Raw genomic sequence first — 27,546 nt, forward strand, 5'->3', positions numbered from 1 at the left:
GGTACACACTCAGCTGAAGTTGAAAAATTTGGTGACATCTCGAAAAGAGGAAGGGAAAACAACAATCTCGATTTTGACACAGGCTGATCCTCATGTCATGAACTAATTTAAAATGGCTTCTCTTGCTTTTAAGGACACACTCTCTGGTGGCAGAGGCCCAGTGGTCTTTTGCTGGTTAGGCACATTCAGTTACATCACACATCCATATTAGTTCAACAAAATGTTTGTTGCCTTTAGACCACCCTCTGTAAATAAACTGTCTCTCCAACAAGCCAGAAAACCTAAAGCTGCTTCTCACTGAAGACAATAAGTTTTACATAAAATATTTATATTTGTTGTGTTTAAGAATCTTTAGAGTTTTAGTTTCATAGGGTCAAACACCAGGCAGCGCTAAAGGTAATTGGGTGGCAAATCACATAAACCTGTGTTGAATGAAACTGCATTATGTACTGTTGCAATTGGTGCTTCACAGTGGCATGTAGGATGTGAAGCTTGTGGCTCAATTCTTCAAAAATAGAAATGTAATCAAACATTATTTGAACACGGTCTTCTTGGCTTTAACTGAAAATGGGTTTCTTAAGGGTTCCATGCCATCCATTTAATTTTTTTTTTTTTTTTTTTCATAATCTGCGATGTCCTTTTATTGGGTTTCCAAGATAATTTGGGTTGGAAATGCCCAGGATGCCCTTCTTCAAGCAATTCTAGTTGGTCTTTTACGCCTGGCAATTGAGGCGGCTGGATTTCTTGTTAATATTCAATATGTAAATAAGTTTTGCTCTGATTGGATCACTGTTATTTTGTATTGAAATATGGAAAACAGCTTTGCTCTGATTGGTCCATGGCGATATCACAGCATCTTGTGGCTTGTGGCAGGCAAGCTGTCATAGCGACATTGCGTTTGGATCTTTCGATAACTATTAGTGTGAAGCAGAATTCACCATGCCTTGGATTGTTTGCCCATTATTAAGGAGCCTGAGCTTTAAGGGGATTTGGGAGAAAATAAAGAGGGGGATATTTTGTGGTTAGGCTCGTCATCCACTCCCATTAACTTGAATTGAACCTTTGCATTGATGATGACAATGTATGCAAGCTTTCCTACTTCATCCACAGTTACATTATAAATTATAAATATAGTTAAGTATTGTTGTTAAACAACATATGTCTACTTTGTAGACTCTATTTGTATGGCTTGATGGCAGCTGAGACTCGCTCGCTTAAAACTTGGAAATGCCGTGTTTACGTCCATCTGAGTTGAGTGGGTACCAACCATGAAGTTGGCAGCTACTTGAATATTAATTGACAAAACTAAGTAACGAAGACGGCAATTTTAAAGCCACCCGTTTTGCAAGCCTTATTCCATGTATTGCATTTTGCATTCAATCGACAAACCACATTCATGTCAAACTTAAACCATGTCACAGACTCATATTGACCTATGTTTTGCATAAAACGGTAGAAAAAATGGATTCTGATTGCATGAAATCTTTAAAGGGGCAGTTATCCCATAATCACAGGGTGGACAGGAATTAAAGCGACACATGCTCAGTATCTTCTTTTCCTTTCGGCTTTTCCCGTTAGGGGTCGCCACAGCGCGTCATCCTTTTCCATGTAAGCCTAGCTCCTGCATCCTCCTCTCGAACACCAACTGCCATCATGTCTTCCCTCACGACATCCATCAACCTTCTCTTTGGTCTTCCTCTAGCTCTCTTGCCTGGCAGCTCCATCCTCATCATCCTTCTTCCAATATACTCACTATTTCTCCTCTGGACGTGTCCAAACCATTGAAGTCTGCGCTCTCTAACTTTGTCTCCAAAACATCGAACCTTGGCTGTCCCTCTGATGAGCTCATTTCTAATTTTATCCAACCTGGTCACTCCAAGAGCGAACCTCAACATCTTCATTTCCGCCACCTCCAGCTCTGCTTCCTGTTGTCTCTTCAGTGCCACTGTCTCTAATCCATACATCATGGCTGGCCTCACTACTGTTTTATAAACTTTGCCCTTCATCCTAGCAGAGACTCTTCTGTCACATAACACACCTGACACCTTCCTCCACCCGTTCCAACCTGCTTTGACCCGTTTCTTCACTTCCTGACCACACTCACCATTGCTCTGGACGGTTGACCCCAAGTATTTAAAGTCCTCCACCCTTGCTATCGCTTCTCCCTGTAGCCTCAGTCTTCCCCCACCACCCCTCTCATTCATGCACATATATTCTGTTTTACTTCGGCTAATCTTCATTCCTCTTCTTTCCAGTGCATGCCTCCATCTTTCTAACTGTTCCTCCAGCTGCTCCCTGCTTTCACTGCAGATCACAATGTCATCTGCAAACATCATGGTCCACGGGGATTCCAGTCGAACCTCATCTGTCAGCCTATCCATCACCACTGCAAAAAGGAAGGGGCTCAGGGCTGATCCCTGATACAGTCCCTCGTCCACCTTAAATTCGTCTGTCACACCTACAGCACACCTCACCGCTGTTCTGCTGCCCTCGTACATGTCCTGTATTATTCTAACATACTTCTCTGCCACTCCAGACTTCCGCATGCAGTGCCATAGTTCCTCTCTGGGTACTCTGTCATAGGCTTTCTCTAGATCTACAAAGACACAATGTAGCTCCTTCTGACCTTCTCTGTACTTTTCCATCAACATCCTCAAGGCAAATAATGCATCTGTGGTACTCTTTCTAGGCATGAAACCATACTGTTGCTCGCAAATACTCACTTCTGTCCTGAGTCTAGCCTCCACTACTCTTTCCCATAACTTCATTGTGTGGCTCATCAACTTTATTCCTCTATAGTTGCCACAGCTCTGCACATCACCTTTGTTCTTAAAAATGGGCACCAGTACACTTTTCCTCCATTCCTCAGGCATATTCTCACGCACTAGAATTCTATTGAACAAGCTGGTCAAAAACTTCACAGCCACCTCTCCTAGATGCTTCCATACCTCCACAGGAATGTCATCAGGACCAACTGCCTTTCCATTTTTCATCCTCTTTAATGCCTTTCTAACTTCCCCCTTACTAATCATTGCCACTTCCTGGTCCACCACACTTACCTCTTCTACTCTCCCTTCTCTATCATTTTCCTCATTCATCAACTCCTCGAAGTATTCTTTCCATCTAGCAAGCACACTGCTGGCACCAGTCAACATATTTCCATCTCTATCCTTAATCACCCTAACCTGCTGCACATCCTTCCCATCTCTATCCCTCTGCCTGGCCAGCCTGTATAGATCCTTTTCTCCTTCTTTAGTGTCCAACCTGCCATACATGTCATCATATGCCTCTTGTTTGGCCTTTGCCACCTCTACCTTTGCCCTGTGTCGCATCTCAATGTATTCCTTTCGCCTCTCCTCGGTCCTCTCAGTGTCCCACTTCTTCTTAGCTAACCTTTTTCCTTGTATGATTTCCTGTACTGTGAGGTTCCACCACCAAGTCTTCTTCTCTCCTTTCCTGCCAGAAGATACACCAAGTACTCTCCTGCCTGCTTCTCTGATCACCTTGGCTGCAGTGGTCCAGTCTTCTGGAAGCTCCTGCCGTCCACCGAGAACCTGTATCACCTCTTCCCTAAAAGCTGCACAACACTCGTCCTGTCTCAGCTTCCACCACATGATTCTCTTCTCTGCCTTTGTCTTCCTAATTTTCCTCCCCACCACCAGAGTCATCTTACACACCACCATCCTATGCTGTCTAGCCACACTCTCCCCTACCACTACCTTACAGTTGGTAACCTCCTTCAGATTACATCGTTTGCACAAGATGTAATCCACCTGTGTGCTTCTACCTCCGCTCTTGTAGGTCACCCTATGTTCGTGCCTCTTCTGGAAAAAACTGTTCACTACAGCCATTTGCATCCTTGTTGCAAAGTCTACCACCATCTGTCCCTCCAAGTTCCTTTCCTGGATGCCGTACTTACCCATCACTTCTTCATCACCCCTATTACCTTCACCAACATGTCCATTACAATCTGCACCAATTACGACTCTCTCTCTGTCTGGGATACTCAGAACTACATCATCTAGCTCCTTCCAGAATTTCTCTTTCACCTAAAGGTGACATCCTACCTGTGGGGCATAGCCACTAATCACATTACACATAACACCCTCAATTTCAAATTTCAGCCTCATCACTCGATCTGATACTCTTTTCACCTCCAAGACATTCTTAGCCAACTCTTCTTTTAAAATAACCCCGACTCTATTTCTCTTCCCATCTACACCATGGTAAAATAATTTAAACCCTGCCCCTAAACTTCTAGCCTTACTGCCTTTCCACCTGGTCTCCTGGACACACAATATATCAACCTTTCTCCTAATCATCATGTCAACCAACTCCTGAGATTTTCCTGTCATAGTCCCAACATTCAAAGTCCCCACATTCAGTTCTAGGCTCTGTGTTTTCCTCTTCTCTTTCTGCCGAAGAACCCGCTTTCCACCTCCTCTTCTTCTTTGACTTCGACCCACAGTAGCTGAATTTCCAACGGCGCCCCGCAGGTTGACGGCGCCGGTGGCGGACGTTGTTAACCCGGGCCACGACCGATCCGGTATGGAATTCTTTGGATGAACGCTCATATTTGTTTGGCAAGGTTTTAAGCCGGATGCCCTTCCTGACGCAACCCTCTGCATTTATCCGGGCTTGGGACCGGCCTACAGTTTGCACTGACTTGTGCCACCCATAGGGCTGCATTTGACACATGCTCAGTATGATTATGAAAAAAATATATACATGAGAAAAACTACTCATTTTTATCAAATAACTTGTTGTGGACAATAAAACCATACAAAAGTGTGATGTAGTATCATTTAACCACTTTTTACACACACTGTCTTTAGCACAGCAATGTGTGGGACATGCCTAAATCATGTACAGCCGATGAAAAAAATTGTATAGTATAAATGAAGGAACCACATTTTAAGAGACTTTTCATTGTGCTGGTACGTGTGCAAATGTTTGGCCTTTTATAATAACTGACTGATTCTGATGTGGACACCAAAGCCACTTTACTCTATAGTGCTATTGACATCAGGAGTTGAATAAGCATCACTAGCTACCTGTGTGTTGAAATGCTGCACATACAAGCTATTATCTGGATAGCATCTGTTGCTGAAATATTCTTGATGACTCAGTGCTGAAAAAAATATTCTCAGTTCCTCTGTCATATCTTCTGCTGCTGGCTAACAGTTGACACACAGTCTTTAAACTTCACCACAGAAATTATATTATGTTCAATGTTTATTCTTGAGAAATGTGTGGATGTTGGAGGTTAAACCTTTGACATACTACATGTGCATTGCATCATATTCCGCCAGTCATGCTTTGTCACCTCTGTGTGTGTGTGTGTGTGTGTGTGCGCGTGTGTGTGTGCGTGTGTGTGCGCGCGTGTGAGCGAGCGCGAGTGAGTTAGAGGATGTGAGCAATGCCCTCACCAGACCCTGTGGAGGACAGCCGCTCTGCAGTGACACCACACCAGTGACACAGCAAAGTTTGCATGGTCATTGTCCACCTTTTACAGAATCTCACATGTTGCACCTGATGTGTAATTTGTGCATTGTCCAAAATGCCTGATTCACCAGGCAAAGGGTGTAGTATCTATTTATTTATTTATTGGTATAACGTGACAGTGGTAGCCTTCGTTGCTTTGATTGCTTTGACTTGCAAGTCTCTTGACCTTGACAGAGAATCAATGGACACATCTCATTATGGAATTAAACCCATTTCAGTTTAACAGTTTTTTTGTAACAGCATTGCACAGCTGCTAGTGTGTTGCCGAGTTATAAATGTTTGCCGTGTCACACCATCTCACCTTTTGGTGTCTCGCTTTTGTAGAGTATAGTTCATTTTCCATTTGATTCTTCAGTAATATACTAAATATAACACTTCACTAATATGTTTTCTTTCGTTTGTGCAGGCAAGTGTTCTTATTTAGAACAAAGTTTCTCAATAAATATTTTTCCTATTATTAGCAAATGTTTTATTTTGCATCAGATGTCTACATGAAAGAAAATTTGGAAGGACTAATTTGCCATGTAGAAATTTTCTGCCAAAAAGTTCAGATGTCAAATATATGCTTTTCCATTTACAAGACTCACTGCTTACTTTTAATGATGTGTCATTTCAACCTATATTAAAAATAACTACTACTAGGTTTATTTTTTTATCTACTCCTTCTGGGACTTTGTAGACCATTACATACTCTGCACAATTATGATAAAAAGATACAAAGGGGATGCAACCAACAAACTGGGATATTCATTAGAAAGAGTCTAATCTGGAATCTCTTGAATGGTAGTAAATTTGCATTAGATGAATCGATAATTTGATACTACAAAAGGAGGATTCTGTACATCTCAAAGCCCCTGTTCTCATCTCATTCACCCTAATTCCTAAAGCCAACCCTCAGAAAACCCAGCCACGTTTACAATTTACTTGTGATAATAGAAATATGCATATTGTCCTTTACTCAGACAGAATGCAATAAAGAGAGATCTTTGTAGGATGTCTTTTTTGGTTTTGCCGCTTACATGCAGTGATTTCTCCAGATACTCTGAACCTTTTGATGATATTATGGACCGTAGATGACGAAATCCCTAAATTCCTTGCAATTGTACGTTGAGGAACGTTGTCCTTAAACTGTTCGACTATTTTCTCGCCCACTTGTTCACAAAGAGGTGAACCTCGCCCCATCTTTGCTTGTGAATGACTGAGCAATTCAGGGAAGCTCCTTTTATACCCAATCATGGCACCCACATGTTCCCAATTAGCCTGTTCACCTGTGGGATGTTCCAAACAGGTGTTTGATGAGCATCCCACAACTTCGTCAGTCTTTTTTGCCACCTGTCCCAGCTTTTTGGGAACGTGTTGCAGCCATAAAATTCTTAAGTTAATGGTTATTTGCAGAAAACAATACAGTTTATCAGTTTGAACATGAAATATCTTGTCTTTGTAGTGTATTCAATTAAATATAGATTGAACATGATTTCCAAATCATTTAATTCTGTTTTTATTCATGTTTAACACAATGTCCCAGCTTCATTGGAATTGGGGTTGTACAATTCAGTGCCAGATTAAGTTAAACTTTTGACAATTAATGGACAGTGTGAGGCCCAAATGTGACCTAGGTCATTGTAACTGGGACTCTATAAAGGCTAAAGAAGATTTGTGTTGTAGTCTGTCCCCACAATCTGTTTAAAGACATCCACTTCCCTTTAAGTCACAATATGGTCTGGCCTAATCAATTATCCATCCATCGATCCATTTTCCGTGCCGCTTAATTGGGTTTAATCAATCTCAAATCACTGGTTAACACAACCGTTCGCTCCTGCCCAATGCTGCATGTGCAAGATAATGTTTACAGTCACAACTTCAGAGGGTGTGATAATTGTTTTTGATGACAGCCACAATGTTCACATTTTTCTATAAACTTAAGATAGCGCTGTATCATATTGTCTTTCCATTTTTAGTAGGTGAGTAGCCTATAATTAGTTTTCAGTGATCGGATTATGATAAGGAATTGTGTAATAATACACAGTGACAGTATTGTGTACTTGCAAACAATTACCATTTGCAGGAACTCAGCTTTAACTTTCAATTGACATTTAACTTTGTACACTTTTGTAGTCTACCTTGTTTGTCTGGGTAATTTGAATGTTTATATATTTACAGGACATTTTGTGTCGTTGTGGATGACGTACCGTAATTTGTGGCGCTTTCTTATGCGTTAAATAGTAGTGGCTCAGCAATTATCAAGCAAAGAGAAAATGTTCGTTGTCAGGTTGTCTAAATGTATTGAGATCAAAAATATTGTTTTCATTTTGAAATTGCTGCAAATTGTGCATCATTATAACTAACAGAGAGCATCTTTTATTTTAGAAGAGATGTGTTTAAAGTCAAATGTTCAGCTGATGCCAAAAACACAGCTACCCGTTGAACATAGCCAATATTTTTTTATGTAATGTATATCGATAACATTTACCCAGATGGATTATTACATAACCAGAACAGTTTTCCACAATACTCGAGTGCACTAGCATATTATGCTGTGGTCAAATGTGTTGCTGGCATTAGGTCTTAAGCAACTTGTCCATGTTGCTGGAATTACCCGCTTTGAATCAGGCACAGTAGTAGCCGTACATCTTAAATCAAGAAAATAAATGGACAGCCATGAAACATAAGATGAACGTTTGTAAAGCTGGTTTATAAATAGGCCTTGCATGCACAAAGAGATTATATAATGCCTGCAGCCTTTACCACCAAAATAGCATAATACAGTACATCAACCAAACAAGACTAATAAATACTTCGACATCCTTGTGTAAAAAAAGTGTTCCTTCTCCCTGAGAATCTGTCCTTTGCTGTCAGACTGGGTTAGCATCACATTGCCAGATCAGTTTCACAGCGGCGGCATCATCTCACGTCCATCCACATTCGATGTGCGAGAGCTGTCCGATGTCAGTGTTCTTTTCGCCAGCCCAAATGTGCCACTCCCTGCAGCTTTTCTGCAGCCGCCAGCTACAACAGCCATGCACACGCTGTTTGCTCCCTGTAAATGGTCCAACCACTGTTCCACACACTGACCGGAACTTCACAAAGCGCAGCTATCATGTCTGTCAAAACTGGAATGTGTTGGGTCATATTAAATGGAATTCTTATTCTATTCCAGTTTTTGGGATGATACCATGTCACAGCAAGTTGCAAGAAAGATGAGCAGTGAAGGGTCACATTTTCAACCCTCTTAATATTATGCTCCCGCAGCTGCGCCTTATTTGTTTACATCGTAAATGCACTTATTTAATAAAAATCTATAGTTGGTTTTCGATTCCGAATTTAGAGGTCCTGAAAATAATCAGGACAAAACCTGTAAAATTAAAAGGCATTTTGGGAAAAACCTCAATATAAGTTTAAAGTTTTAAAGAAAAACTCAAATGTGCACAGTAGAAATTTTAAATGGATGGTTTCACCTTAGCACAGCAGTTGTTTATACGAGTTTTAATAGATCCTAATGGTCTTTTTTTTCTCTTTGTCACAGTCAACAAGCACAAGCCATGGATAGAGACAACATACCATGGCATCGTGACAGAGAACGATGACAAAGTGCTGCTGGACCCCCCCTTAATTGCACTGGACAAGGATGCGCCTCTACGCTACGCAGGTGAGGAAGCAGGTCTTAATGATGGTGCTGTTTTTAAAATTGGATATACAAGTAGGTAAAAAAGTGGTTATGCTGAATAAGTACAGAAATTAGTTTCAAAACTCAATTGTCTTTCTATTGGTTTGAAAACGTTAGATCTATATTGCAGGAATATGGCTGGCAACCACGGCCTCCAATATGAACCTATGTATTGATATTCAGATTAACATGAAAGTTTTTGGTTTTTTTCGTGGGGGGAGGTGGGGGGTTAATCACATTGAGGTTGACTCTGGCAGGGGTTTCAAAGCACCACAGCCGTGGAAATAATTTCCCCTTGTTTCAACTCACATGAGCGCTTGGATCTTTTGTCTGCTACTCCCTTCCCACTCAGTGCTCTCGCACCACTTGATCCGACCCATTTTTATCTCAGATTACCTCTTGTGATTTAGCAAGCAAGCTACTTCCATCCACGTGCCTGTTGGAGCCTCCTAATGTGACTTACCTACAAAGTCAACTGAATTGTGACGTTTCCAAGTGAAGATCTTTCCAACAGCAAATAAGTACATTATTTCTAAAAAGAATGACATATTTACACCCACTTTACATTTACAGTGAATATGAAGTCTATACACCCTTTGTTACAATGCCAATTGATGGAAAATGTGAACGAATTATATTAGAAACTTCACATAGGAACTGTAGGATGCTGAGGGCATTGTGAGTAGGCGTGTTGTGTTAAAGCAAACACTGCAGGTGCATTGCATGTGGCCCACATTAACAGGGACAACTCGTAGTTTATAGTTTGGGTTTGAAATATATCTTTTGTTACACCAGTCCTTGAACCTTTCTGACACACTTCATATGAGAGTGGCAGCATCATGAGAAAATGTGCTCTTAGCCAATATTACGAATGGTTCTAAACACCAGTCAAAAACCGCCCCAAAGCTACCTAAATCAGTACATCATCACAACCCTTTTTTATTTTGATTTCTGTAACCAAAAATATCAAATAATAGTTACAAAGTAACGCGTTACCTTTCCCGGGAAAATAGTCAGACTACTGTTACTCCTTCATAACAACAATAGTTACTTTTGAGTCATCCATATTTCTCGCCAAGTTCAAATTTATGGTTGGTGACTTGTATAAAGAGCAGTCTAGTGGTTCAAAAATATTATACCGATCACGCAGACCGCTTGTTATTCAATAAACACAACAAAGCGATTGGAAGGTGATTTTTTTTATTATACAATGCACAGTGATGGTACAGTACCATAAAAGTGCAAAGAAATGCACAATTTCACTGTCGCCACACTATTTTTATTTTCCTTCGTAAAAAGTGTATTTGATTGTTGTTACTTTTTTATTTACACATTAAAAAAATAAAATAAATAAATAATAATAATAATGTACCGGCATTACCAGATAGTGCAGCATGGCGAGACAACTACAGTGAGTGCACGAGTATACATAATACTACATAATTGGCCCCACAGAAATGTGACAACGAACTCAAGTCAAAAAATTGCCAGCTTGTTGTAATGGAATTATAGGTTAGGTGTTTAAGAAGTTGATCGCAAGAGGGAAGAAGCTGTTGGAATGTCTACTAGTTCTAGTTTGCATTGATCGGTAGCGCCTACCTGAGGGAAGGAGCTGGAAGAGCCGGTGACCGGGGTGCAGACGGTCCGAGAGGATTTTGCACGACCTTGTCTTAGTTCTGGCAGCGTGCAAGTCCTCAATGGTGGGTAGGGGGGTACCGACAATCCTTTCAGCAGTTTTGATTGTCCGTTGCAGTCGGAGTTTGTCCTTTTTTGTAGCAGCACCAAACCAGACTGTGATGGAAGAACACATGACTGTTTCGATGAGCGCTGTGTAGAACTGCCTCAGCAGCTCCCGTGGGAGGCTGTGCTTTCTCAGAAGCCGCAGGAAGTACATCCTCTGCTGGGCCTTTTTGAGGACGGAGTTGATGTTGGTCGCCCACTTCAGGTCCTGAGAGATTGTAATTCCCAGGAACTTGAAGGTCTCGACGGTTGACACAAGGCAGCTGGACAACGTGAGGGGCAGCTGTGGCGAAGGATGCCTCCTGAAGTCCACGATCATCTCTGCAGTCTTGAGCGTGTTCAGCTCCAAGTTGTGTCGGCCGCACCACAGCTCCAGCCGCTCCGCTTCCTGTCGATATGCAGACTCGTCACCGTCCTTGATGAGGCCGATGACAGTGGTGTCATCTGCAGACTTCAGGAGTTTGACAGTCGGGTTCGCTGAGGTGCAGTCGTTCGTGTAGAGAGAGAAGAGCAGCGGAGAGAGGACACAACCTTGGGGCGCCCCAGTGCTGATGCTGCGTGTGGATGAGGTGGCCTCCCCAGCCTGACCTGCTGTGTCCTGTCCGTCAGAAAGCTGTAAATCCACTGGCAGATGGCAGGTGAGACGCTGAGCTGGAGAAGCTTGGTTGAAAGGAGTTCAGGGATGATGGTGTTGAACGCTGAGCTGAAGTCCACGAACAGGATCCTCGCGTAGGTCCCTGCACTGTCGAGGTGTTTTAGGATGAAGTGCAGTCCCATGTTGACTGCATCATCCGCAGACCTGTTCGCTTGGTAGGCAAACTGCAGGGGGTCCAGCATGGGACCTGTGACACTCTTGAGGTGGTCCAGCACGAGACGTTCAAAGGACTTCATGACCACATATGTCAAAGCGACAGGCCTGTAGTCATTCAGACCCGAGATTGCAGGTTTATTGGGGACTGGAATGATGGTGGAGCGTTTGAAACAGGATGGAACTTCGCACATTTCCAAAGATCTATTGAAGATCTGAGTGAAGCTGGTCCGCGCAGACTTTGAGGCAGGATGGGGACACATGGTCCGGGCCTGCCGCTTTGTTAATCTTCTGTTGTTTGAAGGTGCGTCTCACATCCTGTTCATGGATGGTTAACACAGAAGTCAGAGGTGTGGTTGTTGTCGCGGGTGCGGCCGGGTGGGTGTGTGGTGTGAAACTGTCCTTTTCAAATCTGCAGTAGAAGGTATTCAAGTCGTTGGCTAGTGTGCTATTGTTCTCAGCTTGGGGGGATCGTCGCTTGTAATTAGTCAGCGATTGGAATGCATGCCAGACTGATTTAGAGTCGTTTGCGCTAAACTGTTTTTCCAACTTTGCTGCATAGATCCTCTTTGCAATGTTAATTTCTTTAGTAAGCTGGTTTCTAGCTCGATTATACAGGGCCCTGTCCCCGCTCTGATATGCGTCCTCCTTAGCTTGGCGAAGCTGCTTAAGTTTAGCAGTGAACCACGGCTTGTTGTTGTTGAATGTGCGAAATTATTTTGTTGGTACACAAACCTCTTCACAGAAACTGATATAGGATGTGACAGTGTCCGTATATTCATCCAGGCTGCCAGCTGAATTTTCAAAGACACTCCAGTCTGTGCAGTCTAAACAGCTTTGAAGTTCCATCTTGGCTTCATTGGTCCACTTTTTGACTGTTTTCACTGTAGGCTTCGCACATTTAAGTTCTTGCCTGTACGTCGGTATTAAGTGAATTAAGCAGTGATCAGACGAGCCCAGGGCTGCACGAGGTATAGCACGGTATGCGTTTTTTACCGTAGTGTAGCAGTGGTCTAAAGTATTATTTTCCCTGGTAGGACAGTCGATGTGCTGCTTGTATTTAGGGAGTTCGTGGTTGAGTTTAGCTTTGTTAAAGTCCCAGAGAATAATGAGGGGTGAGTCCGGGTGTTTTTTTTCAATTTCGTTGACTTGTTCGGCGAGCGTTAGCAATGTGGCGTTCGTGTTAGCTTGAGGCGTAATATAGACTCCAGCCAGTATGAACGATGCAAATTCACGTGGCGAGTAGAATGGTTTACAGTTTAAGAATAGCGACTCCAAATGCGGGCTGCAGTGTGTGCTGAGCACCGTGACGTCCGTACACCATTTTCCGTTGATTATGGAGGCATATCCCGCCGGCCTTTGTTTTCCCCGATGATTCCATGTCGCGGTCCACTCGATGAATGTTGAAGCCGGGAAGCATGACGGCGCCATCGGGTACAGCGTCGCAAAGCCAGGTCTCCGTGAAGCACATGGCCTCGAACGTCCGAAGTCTTTACTGGTCTTTCACAGAAGATGAAGCTCGTCCATTTTGTTGGGTAGGGAGCGTACATTCGCGAGGTGGATCGACGGGAACGCCAATCTGTGTCCTCTCTTGCGGAGTTTCACCTGGATGCCGGCTCGCTTCCCTCTGTGGCGCCGCTTCCGTCTCCATGCGCCGAAAACCGCGGACGCCGCTCCGGTGAGTAACACGGGGAAAAAACTGAGCGGATTTTCGAAGGTTGGTGACAGAAAGTCCGGAGTAGCCTCCTTGATGGTTAGCAGGTCTCCCCTTGTGTAAGTGAGTCGTGTAAGGTCTCCAAAGACGGACGAAAAACACAAAAACAAAGACAATACTAGAGAGCGCTTTCCCGAGGCGACCACACTGGTAGGCACCATCTTGGAAAATGACTGTATTAAAAAAATAACAACTATTCCACCTGAAAAGCTTTCTGTCCAGCTCCTCTCTGACTTTTCTCTTTGTGTCAATACTGAAATGTTTAGAAGCCTTTCTTTTAAAATTCTCTGTGCTGCAAACAGTCTCACCACAAACTTCAGCTTTACAGATGCCACGTATGCTCTGCAGTCAGTGTGTGTTGTGGTGTTTACACCATGTGTTTACACATGGGGGTGCCAGATGTCATACCGACGGTAATTACACCCAATGCGTCTGTTTGAAGTGTGAACCCATATTTGAGGAACTACTGTATGTCAGGATGTTTTGTCACTCTGTCAACTGACTATTTTGAAGGGATTTGATTCTTTACTTTGCTGAATATGAGCTTTTGAACATGAAATAAGCATGCCCTAAGTTCCCTCCTGTCTTCTGTTTTCTCTGAGCTTCTAACTCTTCTTTAACTGACCTCGGTTTATCTTCTCTCCCCTCCCTGTAGAGAGTTTTGAGGTGACCCTCACTGAAGAAGGTGATCTTGGGCTTTCTTCTGCTTTGTGCTTATTGTTACTATTAACCCACTAACACAAAATGGCATCCGCACATTCACACAGAAACGCCCACCATGCTCCGTAATCTTCCCTTTTGGTTTTCTCGACTTTCCCCCTCCACCCTTCACCCTAGAATAGTTTGGAGTTTTATAACTGGATGAACAGTTTGGATGTGGGGCTTACAAAATTAGAAATATCTGTGCATGAGGCATCCATCGCAGTTTGCAGACCCTAACAGTTTTTCAGCTATCACCAGGAAACAGAAGGCTGCTTCAAAAGAGCAGTTCTTGCTTCTTTTTTTTTTTTTTTTTACCAAAAAGAGGAAACTAAATAATTGAATAATGAATATAATGTATTTTTCTAAGTCTATTCACCCAATTGGATGTTTTAAAAATCTAAAGTTAGAACATTGTTTGAGGCAGAAAGTGTTTTTGTAGTGCCTCCATGTGAACTATCTTATGTTGATGTTTCTAATTGTAAACTCTTCAAATGAAAGCTGCTGAGATTGTTAACCAATGCAAACTCTTCGCTGTTGTTGCATCTTTGCCCTCTTTTTTTTGGGATCCTCTACTACTACTATATCCCGTTAGCATGGCTGCAGTTGTCATTTGATATGGATGTCAAGCAAGTTGATATTTCTAACCCCGGTTCTCATCCAGTACTTTTTGTCTAAAAATATTTCTCGTGTAGATGTCGTAACCTTAATTTTGAATGAATTATACAGTAGTTTTGCTGTGAAGACTGTGGATAAATGTATAAAAAGGCACCGAGCAGTGTGGTGACACTTATTCCTTCATGGAGTTATGACTGAATTTGTATTGGCATTGCAATACTGTTAAAACCCCCCTCACCACTTTCTTTTTCTTTGACTTTGTTTCTGCACATTTTCCACACAAATAGCTTGTAGCCTTTAGTCATTTACATAGAGAAATGGTCACCAATGATACTGCTCGCTCATGTTCTTATTTCGGGCTTTGGTTTCCTCTTATATGAGTCTACCCCGGTGAAATGCCTGTTCACATCTTTTTGGTTTCTGCCTGCATGACTGAATGCAAAGTTTTCAAATGGCTTGGAAAAAACATGCCTTCTTCTGTATATTATTGAATGTCCCACACCCCAACCCAACTCCCCCCAAAATGCTCACCCACCTATATAAGTGCTTTTGGGCTTCTTCCACGGACACAACCCACCCCAAACTTTAACTCCCTGGCTCCTAAAACCTGTGGCTGATCATTTTTTGCCTTAATTTATGAATTTTGCTGTGAATTAGTTTTGAATCCAAAGACATTTGACACCGTTTTAAAGCAATCTCTCTTTTTTTGTTTTGTTCAGGCGAGATTTGCGGCTTCAGGATCCATGGACAGAATGTCCCCTTTGAAGCTGTGGTCCTGGACAAGTCCAGTGGTGAGGGAATCATCCGGGCCAAGGAAAAGTTAGACTGCGAGCTGCAGAAGGAACACACCTTCACCATCCAAGCATATGACTGTGGAGAGGGACCTGACGGTGCCAACATGAAAAAATCACACAAGTGAGTTAGAATCGTCTACATCTAGTCTGAGTTGACCGACTAAAAGCCTATCAAGATCCCTGATCCCTTCCACCTTTCCTTCATTTGCCTCTTTGCTTTACCTCCCGTTGAGTCATCTGGATCTTGCAAACCCTCAGCAATGCAACACCTGTTTTGCTGCTAAAGCATATTAACTGGCTTTTGTCATTGTCAGGGCCACTGTGCACATACAGGTGAATGACCTTAACGAGTACTCGCCAGTATTCAAAGAGAAGTCCTACAAAGCCACCGTCATCGAGGGAAAGAAATATGATAGCATTTTGAAGGTGGAGGCAGTGGACGCAGACTGCTCTTTCCAGTTCAGTCAAATCTGCAACTATGAAATCGTCACCCCGGATGTGCCCTTCACCATTGACAAAGATGGTAAGGACTCCCGCCAGTGAAACTCACAGCACCTGCCGGGATAAATGCCTCAATTTGCATCACACTGGACACATTGATTTGTGCAATCAATTGAGACACAGGCAAGGAAATGTCACCTAAGATGGTATACTATTTAGGCTGCACCACAGTTTTGGCCAAGTCAATCAATGTTCTATTTTTTTAACAGCTTTTAAGTGTTGCAACTCACCAAAAAAGTTACATGTTGAAACATTATGCTTCCAATCTATTTATGATACTGTAACTACTAGTGAACAGCGAACAAGTTTCAGAAATGACACAGTAGTTTGAGTAATTTTATTTCACAGCAGCTTTAATATAAAACAAAGAGTAACTCACACCTGAGCATTGTTTCTTGTTTCAATCAGGCTTCATCAAGAACACCGAGAAACTAAACCACGGCAGAGAGAACATGTATAAGCTGACTGTGACCGCTTATGACTGTGGGAAGAACCGTGCCTCTGAGGATGTTCTGGTCAAGATCAGCATTAAGCCAACTTGCAAACCCAGCTGGCAAGGTATCAATCTAATTGCTAACCATCACCGTTTATGCGTGTAAAAAAATATTTTGTAGTTTATTTTAATTTAATCTTTATTTAACCCGGAGTACTCCCATTGACAGTCAGAATGTCTTTTGCAAGGGAGTCCTGGCCAAGAGAGGAGCACAATAGTTCCAAATAAAATACACATAAAATACACAATTAAGAACAATGAGCAAGAGTTACAGTATGCAAATCACATCAATAGATCAATGTAGTCACTTGTGTTCAGTGCGAAAACAAGAGCATTCAGTACTCAGATGTTCCATCCATCCATCCATTATCTGAGTCGCTTATCCCCACAAGGGTCGCGGGAGCGCTGGAGCCTATCCAAGCTATCATCGGGCAGGAGGCGGGGAACACCCTGAACTTGTCGCAGCCAATCGCAGGGCACAGGAAACAAACAACCATTCGCACTCACATTCACACCTACGGGCAATTTAGAGTCTTCAGTCAACCTACCATGCATGTTTTTGGGATGTGGGAGGAAACCGGAGTGCCCGGAGAAAACCCATGCAGGCACAGGGAGAACATGCAAACTCCACACAGGCGGGGCTAGGGATTGAACCCCGGTGCTCAGAACTGTGAGGCAGACACTCTAACCAGTCGTTCACCGTGCTGCCCTCAAATGTTCCTTCAGTCTTATTTTAAACTGCTCCATACTCGGCAAATAATCCAATTTAAGATGCCATTGTCATTTCCACCACAACGACAGTGCAAATGCCTTGAATACAATCTCACTAAAGACAGTCCTTGTCCGCGGAATAATAAACATAATTTGTCCAACAGATCACAGACTGCTTCTAGTGGTTGCTTTTTAGATCAAGAGAGAACATGAATAAGGCGGCAGGCCACACAGAATAGCCTTATAAAGGAAGCTGTACCAATGTCCTAATCTATGATTGTGCAGAGAAGACCAACCAACACTTTTGTATGAACTGCACTGATGAGTGCGTTAACCTGAATCAGTTACAAATCTTAATGCTGCATGATACACTGAATCCATTATTCTGAGCACAAAAGAGATTTGTATCCATATATAAAATGGCACCGTCGCCTATCACTGAAAGACAAGTTGCCTGTATAAGTCTTTTTCTAGCACCAAAGAAAAAACATCCTTTGTTTCCATAAAATAAACCCAGTTTAACAAGCAGTTTCTTTGTAAGACACTGAATATGCTGTTTAAATGACATCTTTTCCAATCCAAGGGATTTAATTTAATGTAACAATCTGACAAACATCATCTGTAATCCTTGATTTTGGAAAATATCCTTGATTTTGGAAAACATCTTCAGCATTGAGTATAAGGCGCAACTGATGATTATTCTGGATAACAATATTGGCATATTGCAGATTTTCTACGGCACTTGCTAATGATGATGCAAAACAATACAAAACTGTATCATCCCCATAAAAGTTAAATTTGGTGTCAGTTACATTATGACTCAAGACATTTATGTAAATAGTAAATAAAATTCGACCCAGTAGGGACCCCTGGGGGAGACCATTTTGAATAAGGACTTTGAACAAACACCGTCAAACTTGAACTCTGTTCTGCCACTCAAGTAGTTACCAAACCATTTGACCGCTTTTGAAGACATACAAATATGCTTCAATCTCTTAGACAAGACAGTGTAGTCAACGGTATCAAAAGCCTTTGATAGATCTAGAAATAACACGCCACAATCTTCTTTCAAATCATTAGCACTTATGACCGTGCTGTTTTTTTTTTCTTCAGAAACCAGATTGTGATTCATTTAGAATGCTGTTTGTCGTCAAAAACTCTTTCAACTGATCACCTATAAATCCTTCCAAGACATTGGCTGAAACAGGCAATTTGAATATCGGCCATAATTATTGGGGTTTGATTGGTCACCACCTTTTAGCAAAGGAGTGATACATGCTGACTAGGTATTATCCCAGTTTCTATTTATAGATTGATAATGAACTTAAAAGGTTCAGCGATATGATCAACAGCAATTTTTAAAAAGTAGGGATCCAATCCATCAGAACCAGATGATTTCTTGGCATTTAACTTAGTGAGAGCATCATCAACCTTCTTTCTAGTAATGAGTCCAAGTTCAAAACCCAAAGGTACTTTTTCCTCAGGTAGATAGAAATCCTTTGAATAATCTCTTCTGGTGTTTCGTGCTCAAACAGCAACCCAGATTATATGAAGTGCTGGTTAAAAGAGTCCAGCATAAATGTTTTACCTGTAATAATCTTATCATTTAACTTTATTGAATTCGGTAGCGCAATGTTCTTTGTGGCTAGAGACAATGACTCAATCATCTTCCAGAATTTAGAAGGGTTGCTTGTGCCATCACAAATTTCACTAAAATAAAAATCTTCTTTGGTTCATGTATTTGAGAGAAAAACCTGTTCCTTAGGTACCTAAAATGTTTCCAATCTGAGTTAAATTTGGATTTTCTTGCAGCTATCCAAACAAGAGTTTTTTCATGAATGATTTCAGACAATTGCTCTGAGAACCACGGATTATCACACCCTTTAACCTTGTATTTCATGAGAGGAGCATGTTTTTTATAATGCCCAAAAATAATGATTTCAAATATGTTTTAGCTTATTCAATACCTGGGATCAGATGTTTCCTGGTCCAATCACATTGATAAAGATCATTTTAAAAAAGCTTTTTCACAAAGTAACTTAGAATTTCTCTAAAGTATAAAACATGGTTTAGGTTTTGTTAACGTTTTGTCTCTCACACAAGCAAAAACGCAGCAATCGCTAAGATCATTTGAAAACACAGGAATAGCTTTGCATTTCTGCGGAACATTTGTTACGATCAAATCAAGGAGCATTGCCTTCTCAGGATGTGTTAGGTTTAGTCCAGTTGGAGAATCTATAATCTGGGTCAAGAATGCTGAGTCACAAGCATTTAAAATAATCAGCAGCAGGAGTTAGCCAGTCTCGGTATAAGTCCCCCATTAGGACCAATTCACTGTAGCTAAGTGATGATAACCAGTCAGAAAATGGGGTTTATCTTTTGATGCAGAAGGAGGTCTATAACATCCTGCAAATGCAATAACACAGCTCTTTGTAAATTCGACTTTCAAGACTAGCAATTCAGATTGTTTCGGCACAGTCATGGACAATTGCACTGATACCTGAAACTTATTTTTCACAGATCACCACCCCTCCACCTTTAGCACGGGGATTGGCATAAAATATATTATACTCCATCCATCTATCCATCCGTTTTTCATACCGCTTGTCCTCACTCTGGTCGCAGGCGCGCTAGATCCTATCCCAGTCGAGTCTGGGCAAGAGGCGGGGTACACCCTGAACTGGTTGGCATCCAATCGCAGGGCACATATAAACACACAACCATTCACACTCACATTCACACCTGCAGGCAATTTAGAGTCCTTAATTAACCTACCATGCATGTTTTTGGGATGTGGGAGAAAAACCTCACAGGCATGGGGAGAACATGCAAACTTCACTCAGGCGAGGCCAGATTTGAACCAGGAGTTGTCCACCGTGCCGCCCGATATTATACTCATCCACATAAATATACTGTAACTGTCAGACATGAATCTAGCTAGCCATGTCTCAGTTCAAACAATAATGTCAGCATTTGTTGATTTGGTCCAAATTCTAACCATATAAAGTTTGGCCAAGAGACTTCTCATATTCATATGTGCAAGGCCAATACCAGACCTATTTAAAAAATCAGCGGCAAGTTAGTATTGATATGATATCACACACAGCACTTGGGTTGGCTGAACATTTTCTGACATCAACAAAATAAGCATGATCATATTTTTTAACATGCGAGTAAAAAGAAAATGCTTCTACATTTTCCTAGGGTTACCCCTCATAGGCCAAAAGACAGAAGAAAGCTAAAATGATGTTTAAAGTTTACACTTAGTAAGTCCAGGCTCATTCCAAGCGTTCAACAGCACTGAATCTCACGTCGACAACTATTGTCAGAAAGCTTAATCTATGTTGGCCTTGAAAGGAAGTGCTTGTTTTAGCATAATTCGTATTGACAAACCCAGTATAGATTGCCGCGCTTTATCGTCACTGTATTGAAGGACACCTTAATCACACTCCCCGGATTTCTTGCCCTCAGGCTTCAATAAAAGGATTGAATATGAGCCAGGCACAGGAAGCTTGGCACTTTTTCCCAGTATGCACCTGGAGACCTGTGATGAGCCAATCACGTCCATCAGAGCCACAATTGAACTAGAAACCAACCATATTGGAAAGGGCTGTGACCGCGACACCTACTCTGAGAAGTCCCTGCACAAGCTGTGCGGTAAGGAACTACTTTTCTGAGTAGTGGCAATTCACTTTAAGTGATTCTACTGATTAATTGGAAAAAAAAAAAAAATAATAATTTAGGAGCCAGCTCTGGTACGATGGAACTGCTGCCAGCACCCAGCAGCTCTGCCAACTGGACGGTAGGACTACCAACCGATAACGGGCATGACAGCGACCAGGTGTTTGAGTTCAATGGCACCCAGGCTGTCAAGGTTCCTGATGGCTTGGTGAGCACCAGCCTGAAGGAGCTCTTCACCATCTCTGTGTGGATGAGACATGGCCCCGGGGCCCACGAGAAGGAGACCATCCTTTGCAACTCTGACAAGACAGGTAACGGCATATACAGGTTTGATCACTTGATTGTAGTTTGAAAACAGCTTCATATTACAGTCTATATTGAAATGGTTGCAGTGCCAGGTCCCCTTTCTAGGTGAGTAAATAAACTAGCCTAGACACTATTTGAGGAGATGCATTATCTGTTTTCAGTTTCTTCTAATTTGGTATCAGAAAATTGTAAAATTGTAGCCTCTCACACACTCTAATCCATGTTTGTGCGCACAGCTGGCTGTCTTTCATCCTTTCTTTGTCACTCCTACCAAGTTAGCTACAGTTAGTTACATCAGCGCAGTAGTGCGCTGGACACTGCCTCTGATCATGCCACTGTTATGACCCCCTCTCTCCCCCACCACCATTCAGCACAGCATATGGAGTCATAAATTGAATATGCTGTAGGTTATTTTTGGAAACTGATTATGTGCAGATGCAAACATACAATTTATTCAAGATTGCTTTTGCCTTTATATTAACATAGCTTTGTTGTTTTGCGATAATGCATACGCTTCTGTCACAGGTTGCATTGAGTTATAAATTAAGTGATAAGTGTTGAGGTTTTTCCAAATATTTTCCAAATTCATATTGTGATGTCTGCTCATATTCCTCCCTGCAGACATGAACAGGCACCACTATTCACTCTACGTGCACAACTGCAGGCTGATCCTTCTCCTCCGTCAAGATCCATCGGAGGTGGAGAACTACAAACCAGCCGAGTTCCACTGGAAACTCGAGCAGGTGCGCTACTGCTGCCAGTTCAATTCAAGCTGCTTGTTTTTTTCCAAATGGTATCACCTGTTCCATGTGCTCCGTGTTCTCTGTAGGTGTGTGACAAAGAGTGGCATCACTATGTGCTGAATGTGGAGCTCCCCACGGTGACGCTGTTTGTGGATGGATCTACTTTTGAACCCTTCCTGGTCACAGAGGACTACCCACTGCATGCCTCCAGGATTGAGACTCAGCTCACCATTGGTGCTTGCTGGCAAGGTCGGAAATGTGACATTTGTCACACAACAACATGACATGTCTGCAATCCAAATGTTGAGATTGCTCCATTGAATCGGTTTCATTCAAATTGATTTACCGATATATATATAATAAGCGATTCTCCACTGATGTAGCATAACCTGCAATGTAGACGGAATCCCTCTAGCAGATCCTCAACCTCCTTCCCTGTCTCTCCCGACTCTCTTGTTCCTGTCCTCTACAGAAAACTCGGGACATGACAATGACACTGAGACAGTCTCTGAGTCTTCCTCAGGTTGCCCAAAATCTCTCCCTTCTCAGATATTTCCATGTGTCCGCCATCTCCCACCACGCTAACTGCATCCTCGTGCCACATCCACTAGAATGATTCGTATACGTTCTCGATGCCGACGCATTTATTTTCCCATTTTGTTTTCAAGCATGTTGCCATGTTGATAAGACTATGATTTATTGCTGTTTATGTATCATTTTTACATCCTCCTCATCCACTGAACCTTATACACAAGATAAAGTGAAATAGACATGGGATACGCACATAACACATTGCTCTGTGCAGCCTCCTCTTTCATAGCATGACCTTGACAGCAGAAATGGGAGTTCATCCAGGTCAGATAGGAGTGGAAAGTGCATACACAGAGATGGTAGATAGACGCACTGGACTACGTTCTATCATCAGGAGGGATTCACCTGTCTGGCATATCCCTGTCCCTCCAGATGGCTATTACATTGTATTGTTTATGTTTTGATAAAGTCCTCTGTAAGTTTGTTTGCGCTGTTCTGCTGTAAACCAGTAGTAGTTAACTGTGGATTTTGCATGTGTATAAGATCATCCATTATTTTGGTGTCTGAATGACCCTCAAACGGGTACACACACTAACTTGCATGAACTTCAGACTGCCTTTTTACCTCTAGCCTGCATGCACCAGTGTTTTGGCCAAAAAGGTGACAAATACGTCAAATTGACTCCTAACTTTTCACTGTCTCTTTGTGTTATCCTCCTCGTCTCTATCGTGACGTACACAGGCGGAAATGCACGCATGGCCCAGTTTTTCCGTGGAAACCTTGCAGGGCTGATGATTCGCTCAGGCAAACTGGAGAACAAGAAGGTTATTGACTGTTTGTACACTTGCAAGGAGGGCCTCGATGTGCAGCTGCCCGAGGAGGTAGCTTCCACGGTTAAGGTAAGGAGGGCAAAGCAAACGACACAATCCTAACTTGGCTAATCTTAACGATTTTTGTGCATGTCTTGTTATATTCGTATGTAGTCGCTCAAATTCCATCTTGTTGTTTTCTCTTCCAGGTGGAGTTTAACCCCAACCAGTCCTCCCTGACTGTCGAGGGGGACGACATTGATGCCTTTGACAAGGTCATGCAGCACATCTCCTACTTGAACTCCCGCCAGTTCCCCACACCCGGCATCAGACACCTTCGCATCTCCACCACTGTCAAGTAAGCACCAGCCACGAACACTGGAACCAGTGTTAGATTCCTCTCTGTCATTGTTCAGGAAGAGATTTTCTGGTTTTAAATCAGAGGGAGGATCTTTGAGGTGAAACTGAGGACAAGTCTAACCACAGCAAAGAGAATTGACAACTTGTTTTGCAGTTAGAGAACAAGTATGGGATTAAACAGTCTTTAACAGAGGGGGAATGCTGTTTGTCGCGCTGTAAATATGTAGCAATCACACCAAATGACAAATACATATTTTTTGTATTTACTACCACTCTAAGGCCAGCCAGGTTTCTGTTATTGATGTTGTTTTTTTTTGTCATATTAAAAATAATTTGTACATACCATAGATATATACAAAACTAAAATAAAGTATGTTCCTTTGTTGTTCTCACAGGATTCCAGGTATAAATGATTTTGTCTCGCCTCTTAGTAAAATTCAATCACAGGGATAATAAAATATAACTATCTATCTAGATGCTTCAACGAGGAGTCCTGCGTGACCATGCCAGATGTTGAAGGTTATGTGATGGTGCTGCAGCCTGAGGAGCCCAAGATCAGCCTGAGTGGCATTGACCACTTTGCCCGCAGCGCTGCCGAATTTGAGAGCCAAGAAGGCGTGACATTGTTCCCTGAGCTGCGCATCGTCAGCACCATCACCCGCGAGGTGGAGACCGACACGGAGTCTCTAGCCACAGAGGGAGCGGATGATGACCCCACAGGTGGGAGAAAAGGACACTGGAATTCAAGATTATCTTTTTATAGTTCCCCCACTCCCTCTTTTGTATCAGGAATTTATTTCCCATCTAAATTGCATCATGCGCATTGAGCAACCCGAGTCGTGTGATACCTGAAGCGGCACAAAACCATGATGATGGACAAATACATTGCAAATAGACAGGTACAATCACAGCGTGGTGGGAGGATTATGCGTTGTAGCCAGAGGGATTGTGCCGAGTGAGTGACAGATAAGTTGTTTACTCCTTTATGGGAGGGGCCATTGCACCCGTACCATATGTTAGCTTTGTACTGTACAGAAGCTGAGATCAGGAAACAAAAGATCTTCACGGTGGTTGAAACGGAAACTGGAAGATTTCATGTCCTGTAGCGAAGTGGACAGTTTATTAAACCTCACAGCACAAGCAACCAACAAGTATCCATGACTTTATTTAAAAATATGGGTACCGGTATATGCTGCAATAGTTGAGGTATTAAATTCTGAGGGGTTTTATGTACTTTAACACATCATTTTACCTTTGAAAATGACATACTTCTCAGGTCACACCAAGCAAGTTGTTGTTGGAATCGGAGTGCTGCAGTTGCCAAAAATGAATGGCCTTTTCACACCACCTTTGCTCAGTGTGAAAGGTCCGCGCGGAAAGGACGACGGCACCCGGTACGACCAATGCCAAGCATGCCCATATTTGAAATTGCTGTCGTAGCAGTCTACGAAGAAGTCGGGAGGCTTTCCTCGCTGAGTAGACCTCAACTTGGCAATATGTATTTGTCTTTGTTCCAAAAGAAAGCCCAGGCTTTGCTTATTTTAAGAAGGAGGAGGTAACACAGCAGCTAAAAAAATGGGAACGAGTGCATCCCCTACCAAGTTCACAGTAGTATCTCAGAGTTTAAGTTAGTCCGTGAGCTACAGTTCCATGAAGAACACTTTGAGGTACAGTATATTTCAGGCTGAGCTGGGATCGGTTTGAAATCTTCCTGCAGAGACGTCTTGGTGTATCGTTTTTCTATTGTCCCAAAGGTTCGGAATAGTGTGACACCACATTAATTATGACTTCCTCAATTTTTCCCCTTGCGGTTTGGAGTACAAGTCCGGCAAAATTGCACTCAGAAATCACTTTCGTCTCCTATTGCAGGCACTTTCTGATGTCATTTAGGAAGTTTTCTTACATCGTCACTCCCACCACACTTCAGTTGTACAGCCGGGTTAGCGACCCTTGTCCGACATGCTTCTTCTCCTGTCCTTGTCCTGTCCTATCTCGTCCTTTTCGTTCCCTCACAGGTTGTAGCACTACTGCCCCATACAACACTCACATCTAATGTTTCATTGTTCTCGATATGTAATGATTTACTTTTCCCATCTTGTTTACAATTAGTGCTTTGCCTTTTGTCTTCGTCTCTCACTCCGCTCTAGAAACTTGTTCTGTTCGACTGATCGACTGATTCTCAATAAATATCAATTATAATACTAAGAAACCACAGTGGCATCTTAAAACTCCACTTTGACACAGTAAAACTGTTCCGGCATAAAAGGGAAACAGATCCTCCATTCTGCTTGACCTAACAGCCGAACAGGACAAAAAAAAAGAAAGTTTTCTTTCCTTTCCTAACCGAGCGAGATGACTCAGAAGAACTTAGAGGAAAGGTGGTTTAAATTCTTTAAATGATTCAGAAAGGTGTCTCGTTGCAACCTTTAACCCAACCTTTACGAAAAGAAATGAAAAACGTTACCCAGAATCCTTTACGGCAGGCAATATTTAAAGCAACAGGCCACCGACGAAGTTTACTGACTCTACGTGAAGACGCATGACGGTTTAAAGCAGGAGACTTTTGTCAGCAATACGTGATGACTGTTAGAAAAAGTGAAGTCGAAATTATTTTAAACCCTGCAGTCTTTTCCTATGATCATTTAGTCCAAGAAACAGTGGTGTCGGAGGAGATCATGCACAACCTGGACACATGCGAAGTGAACGTGGTGGGAGATGAACTGGATGCGGAGCACGAGGGCCTTGAGGTGGACATGGACCAGCTCCAGCAACGCAGCCTGGAGATGAGCTCTTCTCACCTCGGCCTCGTCATCACAGGTATGGACAGTAGCACTTTTATTCAGCCTTTGGCCTTCTTAATTCTCCTTGCATTTTTAAAACATACACGTCACTTTGATCTAGGCGTGAACACCATGGCCAACTACGAGCAGGTCCTGCATCTCATCCGTTACAAGAACTGGCACACCGAGGCGCTCTTCGACAGGAAATTCAAACTGGTGTGCTCTGAGCTCAACGGGCGCTACATAAGCAATGACTTCAAGGTCGAGGTAGGGCTGAATTTGTTAGCCTCGTCTCATAACTGTAACGCCTTCAAGTCGAAAAGACTTTTCGTGTTGTTTGTGCGTATCCTCTCCAGGTGAATGTAATCCACACAGCCAGCACCATGGAGCATCTCAGCAATGCCTTGGTGCAGCCCAACTTCATCAACCCTGTACATCAGGCCTCCGTGGACCTGTCTGGTCACAACCTGGTCAACGGTCACCAAGCATCAGGTACTGCAACATGGCCAGCCTCACTCACCTAACCACCACTTTGCAATCACCTCTTACAATATGTTAGCAATGGTATTCACTGATGCGCTATTAGGAATCCCACTCGTGTTCTAGGCAGGACACACCCCGCTGCAACATGAGTGACTCGTGCATAGCGGGAAAAGGCGGGCTACGCAGATGTAATGAGATGACCATTCCAAATATGTATCCCATTTGTACAAAATAAAAACGAAGTTTGTTATTGTTAGGTTTAAGGCTAGGCTTGAGGTTAAGGCAGTTTAGGATGGGTTTAGGGTTAGGGTTACGTGTTAATAGGAATCCCAACCAGTAATATTGGAGCAGGGTATGTCCTGCCTAGAACATGAGTGGGATTCCTAATAATGCTTCACTGACACATCGTGGCACTACTTTGTTTTTCCTGAGAGGAAAAGGGAAGCATCTGTATCATTCAAGTGGTGACCCATCTGGCACTGAAGTGGGTTAGAACACATGCCACTATGTGAGGAAATAGTGATAGTATTTAAAAAAACGATTTCCAATATTTTACATTTGTACTCCTTTTATGTTGATTGAGAAGCACGTTGCTTCTAATCCTGC

The 27,546-nt window shown here is 42.5% G+C and overlaps 1 protein-coding gene across 4 annotated transcripts in view; it reads left to right on the forward strand.

The window, feature by feature from the left end:
* clstn1 (calsyntenin 1) overlaps positions 1-27,546 on the forward strand; it is a 50,361-nt gene that overhangs the window by 14,650 nt on the left and 8,165 nt on the right. Inside the window, exons 2-17 of one of the 4 annotated variants that reach the window (XM_061681144.1) lie at positions 9,029-9,151; positions 14,087-14,116; positions 15,468-15,663; positions 15,857-16,065; positions 16,452-16,601; positions 20,719-20,904; positions 20,991-21,239; positions 21,856-21,977; positions 22,064-22,226; positions 22,450-22,500; positions 23,250-23,407; positions 23,527-23,675; positions 24,153-24,397; positions 26,324-26,494; positions 26,579-26,724; positions 26,814-26,949. In XM_061681144.1, the coding sequence (XP_061537128.1) occupies positions 9,029-9,151; positions 14,087-14,116; positions 15,468-15,663; positions 15,857-16,065; positions 16,452-16,601; positions 20,719-20,904; positions 20,991-21,239; positions 21,856-21,977; positions 22,064-22,226; positions 22,450-22,500; positions 23,250-23,407; positions 23,527-23,675; positions 24,153-24,397; positions 26,324-26,494; positions 26,579-26,724; positions 26,814-26,949 (2,484 nt within the window). The remainder of the gene's footprint in view (positions 1-9,028; positions 9,152-14,086; positions 14,117-15,467; positions 15,664-15,856; positions 16,066-16,451; positions 16,602-20,718; positions 20,905-20,990; positions 21,240-21,855; positions 21,978-22,063; positions 22,227-22,449; positions 22,501-23,249; positions 23,408-23,526; positions 23,676-24,152; positions 24,398-26,323; positions 26,495-26,578; positions 26,725-26,813; positions 26,950-27,546) is intronic. The other 3 variants (XM_061681163.1, XM_061681154.1, XM_061681174.1) reach the window with 3 other exon arrangements.

Source organism: Phycodurus eques, chromosome 1 (genome assembly GCF_024500275.1).
Source record: "Phycodurus eques isolate BA_2022a chromosome 1, UOR_Pequ_1.1, whole genome shotgun sequence".
NCBI classification, from domain to species: Eukaryota; Metazoa; Chordata; class Actinopteri; order Syngnathiformes; family Syngnathidae; genus Phycodurus; species Phycodurus eques.